At 41.3% G+C, this 8,113-nt stretch overlaps 1 protein-coding gene across 1 annotated transcript in view; it reads left to right on the top strand.

Moving 5' to 3' along the window:
* The first annotated feature begins 2,577 nt into the window (after window positions 1–2,577).
* CPXM2 (carboxypeptidase X, M14 family member 2) overlaps window positions 2,578–8,113 on the top strand; it is a 74,348-nt gene continuing 68,812 nt past the window's right edge. Inside the window, exon 1 of the mRNA XM_017809349.1 lies at window positions 2,578–3,274. Within this exon, the coding sequence (XP_017664838.1) occupies window positions 2,947–3,274 (328 nt within the window). The 5' untranslated portion in view covers window positions 2,578–2,946. The remainder of the gene's footprint in view (window positions 3,275–8,113) is intronic.

The raw sequence follows: 8,113 nt of genomic DNA, 5'->3' as shown, positions 1-8,113 counted from the left end.
GTGCCTTGCAGTGTCCTGGTGGGCACATCCCCACGGCTCACAGAAAATGGCTCTCCAAGCCACATCTACGGGTCTTTTAAATTCCCCCGGGAATGGGGACTCCACTACTGCCCTGGGCAGCTGTGCCCGTGCTGGAAAACCCTTTTGGTGAAGAAATGTTTCCTAATCTCCAACCTAAACTCCCCTGGCACAACTTGAGGCTGTTTCCTCTCATCCTGTCACTTGTTCCCTGGGAGAAGAGCCCGACCCCCATCAGGCTCCACCCTCCTGCCAGGGAGTTGTAGACAGTGGTAAGATTGTGGTGTGTGATGCGGGTAACACTTGGGTGGGTATTTTTGTCACTTAAATGTATCTGGTTTTATATGTATTGCTTAAGTTCAGGTCTTCCCTTGGCAGGAGAAGATTTTTGCTGCTATACTCTATGCAGCTATAGTCATACATCTCTCTCTAGATACAGCTACTCTGCATTCTCACCTAGTAAAGGGAGACATCATGTTATAGTATATAAGATTAATTTTAATTAAAGCCTACACAGTTGTCTCTTTGTAGAACAGGTATCATATAGAAGAGAAAACACATGATCTTTATATACACACCTTGTAGAAATGTACACATGTAAAATTGTGAAATGCATATAATGTAAAATATCCCCAAATTTCAATCCTCAGGTCTTTAATTAATGTACACTTGACTTTATATTTTACAAAAATATCACTTGTTATGCTTGGAAATGTCTACAATTTTCTGTTTCTGCGTGTCCTTCTATGATCACTGCAATAACTTAAATAGTGATTTTGCAGCTAAAGCTCCTTTAGTTACCAAAAAACCAAGTCCTTAATGATGTCATGGAAAAATTTATTTATCTACTTCTTCTCTAGGTATGTGAACGTTCATATTATTTGCACAAGAGTGACTGTGCTGCAAATGGCAACAAAATTATACATATATTCTGTAGCTTGTGCTCTGCCCTCAGAAGTCAGGACCAAGGGGAGAAAGTACTGGATACTTTGGAAAGGGAAAACAAGAACAACTGTGGAATCACTAAAAGAGGATATTCAGCCTTCCCCTGAGCACAGGGAACAAGCAGTCTGCTTCTCACACAGCATATCCAGTAGGACTCAGCTCCTATTTTATTCTAGTTTTAGAATATAAAAATTCCTAAATTAAAAAAATATATATAATTTTGATTTAAATTTTTTAAAAGTAAAAATTAATGATAAAAACAGAATTACATTTTTCTAAAAGGAAGGACAACAGACACAGTATAACAACTAAGTTCCTTTTGGGGTTGCAACTAAGAAAGCAAGGATGATAATTGTATATATGGGCAGGATCACCCACAGTCTGGAAACCAAATATACCAAAAGATACAGGTACTGAGATATAAAATGTTGTTTATTATGGTACTAAAATTATGAGAAACACACAAAAAATGTGAGCACAAAGGAAGAATAAAGACTGGGCAACAGATACTATACTTTCTTCCAGCTGACTGGACCATGGCAAGAAATACAATATACATGATGAAAATATAAGCTGGTATTTTCAACACAGGAGTAGGAATTCATATTTCATGCAAGCCAACTGTTGCACATTTCCTTCAGCACTGAAGGTTATTTTAGAGGTATGAAAAAGATGAAAGATAAAGATTTTACTCTCAGACAAATTGATTTCATTAACGACACCGGGTTGCGTGCGTGTAGCACAAAACATCCTGGGCTGTTGGGAAGATGTTTCAGAAGGAACAAATATCAGGACCAATCCAAAAAGAATGAGAAAAAGGGCCACTGATGAACAATGTTCTTTATGGTTTTTATTTGGACTGACTCCAGAGATTTGCCATATACCCCAGGAGAAGTCTCTTATAACTTGGCACATGATACTTGTCAAGTTATATTAGTCATGGATAATTTACTGTAAGTTATTATGAAATAAGCTACTACAAACTATAAGCTTATATAAAACTGTGTTATTTAAACTATATTATTTAAACCATAAGTTGTTATATAACGCAGTTATACATAAACTTAAACATATTTTTATATCTATAAACTAATTTAAGTTATATATAAATTATTCGTGTCATATATATGTAAATATAATTTTTATAATTTATATGTAAATTGTATATATATAAATTATATATATATATAAATTATATATATATAAATTATGGATGTCATGTAAATGTAAACTAATACAAAAAGGGAGGCCGAGATTGGTGCTGGAGAGGGATTCTTCTTTGCAAAAGCCAAAAGGGAAAAAAAAATACCAGAAAAAGGAATACAGCACAACATATATGGGGTGAGGATTATTTGTCAGCAACCCACATCCCATACACCTTCCTGCATGCCCAGGTGGCAGGGCCAGCAGGTGACCCCTGCCAGCCACAGGCTCAGTGTGCCCACCCCCTTCTGCGCAGCATCTCCAGCGGCAGGGAAACCCTCTGGACACGGGCTGGGAGGAGCAGGCCGGCTGCCAAGTTGACTTTTCTTCCAATAAACCCTCTCGTGGATCAGCCGCGCGTGGGAAGACTAAAGAAACTGTTTGGGGGTTAAGCGGGAACTGTCGCGTAACTCTGGGCTTGGGGGAGAGCAGCACCAACCACCCAAAACTGCGAGGCAGGAGAGGAAAAGCAGCGAAGCTGACGGTGCTGGGGATCCCACCTGGCAAACGCCAGCGGAGCGGAGCGTTTGTCTGTCCGTCCGTCTGTCCGTCTGGCTGAGGATCCCGAGGATCACATGAATCCCGTCCTGCCCCCTCCCTCCGCAGCCCCGTCCCGCTGCGCTCCTCGCAACTCCTGCAAACTCGCCCGAAGCAGAGGCACTTCCCACAGGCAGCCTCTGCCTCTCCTCGAGGGGCTCTGGCAGCTGCCAAAACTCTCTTTTCCCTCTTTCCAAATAAAAGTTCCAGCACTCGCAGAGGAGATTCGTGCAAAAGCAAACGATGATTGCCCGTAGCAAGAAAGGCTCATGTTCTTCTCAACTCTGCCTCGCTCTCTGCACCTTTGGGCTGGCGCTGCTGGGGGATGTGTCCCGGGCTGTACCCATGGACGATCAGGATTATTACCTGCAGGAAATTACCAACAGGGATCATTATTACTCCTTTCCATATCCTGGGGAAGAGTTTTTTCCTTTCACGGAGCAACCTGGAGAGGAAGGACCTCACCGCGCTGCAGAGACAGAGGAGCACCCGCGGTTCAAACCCAGCAGGAAAGAGTTAAAACCGAAGAAGAACAACAAAAAAGGAAAACCGATTCTTGAAACGCCACCAGGTAACTTTCCACCTCCTCCTCCAGAGTTTGGAGTCTGCTGAATCTCACGTTGCCTGTAACTTTTTGCATTAATCAATATCCAGCTAACGGCAGCCTTGGCAATAATAACAATAAATGTGGTTGTGGTGATGATGATGACAAGACATTAATTTTTAATATTCCACAGAACAGATCTGCAGAACTTTTACTACTTTTTAACCCTTTCCTTATCTAGTAAAGAGATTATTTTGGAGTTGTAATGTATTCATACTACTGTATTCTGGCTAGTATGTGGACTTTTCCTTCTTAATTATTCTTAATTACATTTGACAACTGGCATGTTGTGAAAACTGCTGTTCTCTAAGCAAAAGAACAGAGACAGATTCCATAGTAAAAGGTAATTGCATATAGTGACACCTCTCTTTATCCTTTCTCTCTTTAATCTGAGAGGTTACTGAATTAATTTTACTTATAAACCTGAGAATTTCTTTGAGATTTCACTCTGAAGCCCTCCAGAGGAAGATATGTAAACAGAGATCTTCCTGTAAAAGACTAAGCCCTAACAAGCTCACTTTAATTTTTGACCTGCAAAATAAAGAAATTAAACAGCAAAAAAAAAGCCTTATAATCAAATGACCACCCTTAATTCCATTTTCTGTTTTCTGCACTTGATTAGGTGAAAATATGCAATTATTATAGTTTGCAGAAACTTGATCAGTTTTTACCACCCAGTTGTTCCCATCAAGACCTAATTGCACCACCCTGGAAGAAGAGTAATTTCTTTCTGTGTTGCCTTACTGGTTTGGGATACTTAGGAGTGAGTTTGGTCCATGAACTTTAGAGTTGTAAACTTTGGGGCCAAATCCCACCCTCCAACAGCTGAACTCCCCTTTACTTCAGATGGAAACTTACTGTTAACAACTGGAGCATATGGCACAAATTTTGTGATTTAGAGGATCAAGGGTTGTAGAGTGGCTTTAAGTTTGCCCAGTTACATCTTGCATGTAGTAAACAAAATATTTTAAATTTAATGTTAACACCAACAGAAATTAATTAGCATTTGACTAGCAAAGATATGGGCTTTTAAGCTAATAAATAGTGATAAGAAAATATAATTTCTAAAATGTGGAGAACCGTTTGTGGGGCAGGCAGAGCAGCTTGTCAGTGTAAGTCAAGGCAGTGTCAAGGAGGACAGCAGAAATATCTTGTCTGGGGGAGGAGAGGCACGAGGCATCCATGGCCCTCTCTCCCTCAGGGCCAGCAGCCAGGCAGCAGCTTCCCAAGTGGATGATACTGCTTGGACCATCTCAAGAACTGGCTTATTAAGTGTGTTACATCAGTGCAGTCATTTTAGTCTACATTATGTCATCTGAGATTGTTTTAATGTGATTTTTTTTTTTTTTTTTTTTTTTTTTGGGGTTTGGGTTTTTTTTAGATTAAGAAGTAAAAAAAGAATATTCTGCTTTCCACCTCCACAGACTGGATCAGGAGGGCAGGGAAGATAGGGGAGAGGACAAGGGGGAATGGCTTCCCACTGACACAGGGCAGGGTTAGATGGGATAATGGGAAGAAATCCTTCCCTGTGAGGGTGGTGAGGCCCTGGCACAGGTTGCCCAGAGAAGCTGTGGCTGCCCCATCTTTGGAAGTGTCCAAGGCCAGGTTGGATGGGGCTTGGAGAACCTGGTCTAATGGAAGGTGTCCCTGCCCATGGCAGGGATTGGACTGAGATGATCTTTAAGATCCTTTCCAATGCAAACCATTCCATGATTCCATGACCATGGGAAACACGCGGAATTTAAAGCTACCCAACTAGGTAGCAGGGTTTTTCTTCCTTAGCTTTGTGAAGTCAATACATATCTCCATCCTGTAGTGGGATGTTCTGCATTTCAGCTCTGCTTTCACCTTCCCTGTAGGTTTTTCTCAGTTTCCCCAGCACCATGGCTTCACACTTACTCCACCAAACACGACAGTGATGAGGATATCATCCAATCCACCAGGGCAAAGTTAATTTATCTTTACAGACAGGCATCTTCCTCATTCCCCATGTGCTGCACTGAGCACCTTACAGCTGCAGAGAAGGCAGCAGACATGCCAAACTACCTTCATCCCCGTGGAATGCTCGTCCTGTCCTAACCTGGTTTGCTTTGTGCGTTGTAGTAACAGCATTATGAAATTCAAACTATCTCCCACTGGGAGCTGAGCCCCTAGGGGAGCATAGTGAAGTCTTGCAGACAGTCTTCATTTGGCCACTTTCTAAGAATGTTAGATTTTGCAAATGGAATAACATTCGTTTTTCTATATAGGAAATTAAGGAATCAGAAAAGTTTTAAAAAAGGAGACTTTCTCCTTCCCCAGAAAACGCTACACTGTGGGCCAACCGACTGACACAGGCAGGATTCGTCTTCTGTTTTGCTGGTTTTCACTTCCCACCTTACCTCATTCATTTCACACCTGCATTCAGTCAGGTGAGGTCCTTCCTCAGCCTCCTTCTCTCCCTCTGCAAGACGAAACACAAGGTCAAAGGGGGAAGGGTAGAGACTCCTGATGCACCACGGAAAGCAGCTGGAAATGGCTCAGTCCCTCCTCCCACAGCAGGCTTGTGCCCTTTGGGCACAGCTGAGCTTCCAAGCTTTCACCAGCCGTGTGAAATAAGAGGTTTTAAAGCCTGTGAGGTTTAAAAAAAAATAGCCAGAGGTACAAAAAAACAACTGATCCCCCTCCATCAAACTCCTGCTCCTTGATCCAGCTCCTGGGCAGTTGAATCAACTCAACAAGCTGACTGTTAGGCTTGTTTAAATATGGGAAAATTCTTAGGATTTCCTTGGGAGCAGCTGAACTATTTGAACTGCAATAGGCATAATAAGCCCTAAGGCAAACACCCAGTGAGGGAAACTGTCACCATTTGTTAAAGATGTAAGTGAAAACAGCAGGTTTTTAGCAGGAAATTGCATTTGTCAGGCGATTTGAGCTGCAGTGTTAAAAATTCTGGCTATAATATTTGAAATTTCTCACTCAAAAGCAGGCAAGGGTCAGGTCCTGCCAGGGCAGTGACTCTCATGCTTATTACCATGTCACCGTGTCACCAGGGATTGGTTTGAAATGAAGATCTGAAAATCTGGCCCTTCACAGAGATGTCTAAATGTGAATTCATACCTATATTTTCTCAAATTTTGATGTTAAGAGGCCAGCAAGAAAGAATAATAGCAGTTGTCAAGCAGATATCCATGAATAATAAGTATGAATCTGGTTGGGTAAGGATGTGTGCTGTGTATATATGTTTATAACTATGTGTTTATGCATCTATCCAGAAGTGGAATTAATTTATTGGACATGCAGTAAATATAAAAATTTGGGGGTTGTGAGGCTCACTGGCAGCCAGGGCATGTGTGATTAATTAATTGTAGCAAACAATAGTCTGGCTGGGAGCTGGGATGAAGAAAGAGGGGGAATGGGAACGTGTGATCTGCCCTTTGGCTGAGCAGCTGGTACTGATCAGCCCCAGCTTTGAATCAAAGTGGAAATCAAATGGAACAGTCTGAAGGACACAGCACAAAACAGATGACACGGACTCAACTTATTTAAGCTAATTACTGAAGGTGGTGAGAATATAGATATTTGTAATATGTGAAATATTACTGGAGAAAGAAATGCTGTTGAGGCCAGCGGGGTTGTAATGGGATGTAATTTAAAAAAAAAATTATAAGAATCAATATTTGCAAATACTGGATTCAGATAACAGTTAGAAATATCAATCTGCCTCCTTGCCCTTTAAGTGACTCATAAATTAAATGGTTCTAGGTCATCCTTGGAAGGTAAACAGTTGGATTGACAATTTTTTGTATATATATGTATTTCCATTTTCCAACTCCATCCTTGTTTGTACAGGCCTCTATCCAAAGCCCATTCAAATCAGTGGAAAGAGCCTTGTTAACATCAGTGTTTTCTTTTTATGAGGCCTTTAATAGAGTTTAATACTTGGCATCTCAGCTACCATCTGTGGGGCAGATGCCTTCAGAGTCTGGGGGTCCGAGCACAGCCCGAAATTCATCACTGAGAGGTTTATGGGGTGAGGTCCCAGCGAACACTCCTCAGTCCTGACCATTGCTCTGGGCCATGACTCAGCAGTTCCCACTGTCAATCCTATTGCTCTCAAATCTGCCACAAATAAATCCATAACGATTTTGATTTGATTTACAAGACTTGCAGTTCTTGTTCTGGCCATGTTTCAATTCTGATTGCATTTAGAAAAAATAAAGGAGTGATGTCTATTTATATGGCAGTGCTCAGAATGGGGTTCAGTGCACATTTGTTTTGTATTTCACCAGTGTTTCCCATTGTTTGATCTCTGCACAATCCAACGTGTGTCTGTTTAGTGATCATGATTTCCTTTATCTTGTCTCATTTAGTGCTTTCCCCAGGCTTGATGAAACCCTTCAGATGCATTGCTGTTTACTTGCCCCAGATTTGTTTCTTTCTGTGTGATTTGCCACCTGTTCAACAATGTAATTCTGAAGGTTTTTAGTTTTCTTTTTCGTTTATGTAGTGCATCGGAATCCCTTGGATGGGTCAGGGCCTCACTGGGACTTGTGTGTCAGGAGTCACTAAGGGAGGTAAAGAGAGGATAAAATGACCAAGGCAAGCAATCATGAAAATTATCTTGGAGAATGACTTTGGATGTATAACAATAGACTGATAGTGCATTAATTGAGGTGTTTATAAAGATATGAGATCATGAAATCTGGGAGAAAATAGTAAGTGAATGAGGGAGAAAAGCTGAATCTTAGAGATGTTATTCGGAAAAAAATGGAGATATTTTAGTGCAAAATGGTGGCAAAGATCTGAAGAGCGCGTGAAGCTAAA

This window comes from Lepidothrix coronata, unplaced genomic scaffold, assembly GCF_001604755.1.
Source record: "Lepidothrix coronata isolate B3197 unplaced genomic scaffold, Lepidothrix_coronata-1.0 Scaffold25, whole genome shotgun sequence".
In the NCBI taxonomy this organism is placed as follows: Eukaryota; Metazoa; Chordata; class Aves; order Passeriformes; family Pipridae; genus Lepidothrix; species Lepidothrix coronata.
The sequence above is the reverse complement of the archived record's forward strand: the minus strand, read 5'-3'. Positions and strand labels throughout refer to the sequence as shown.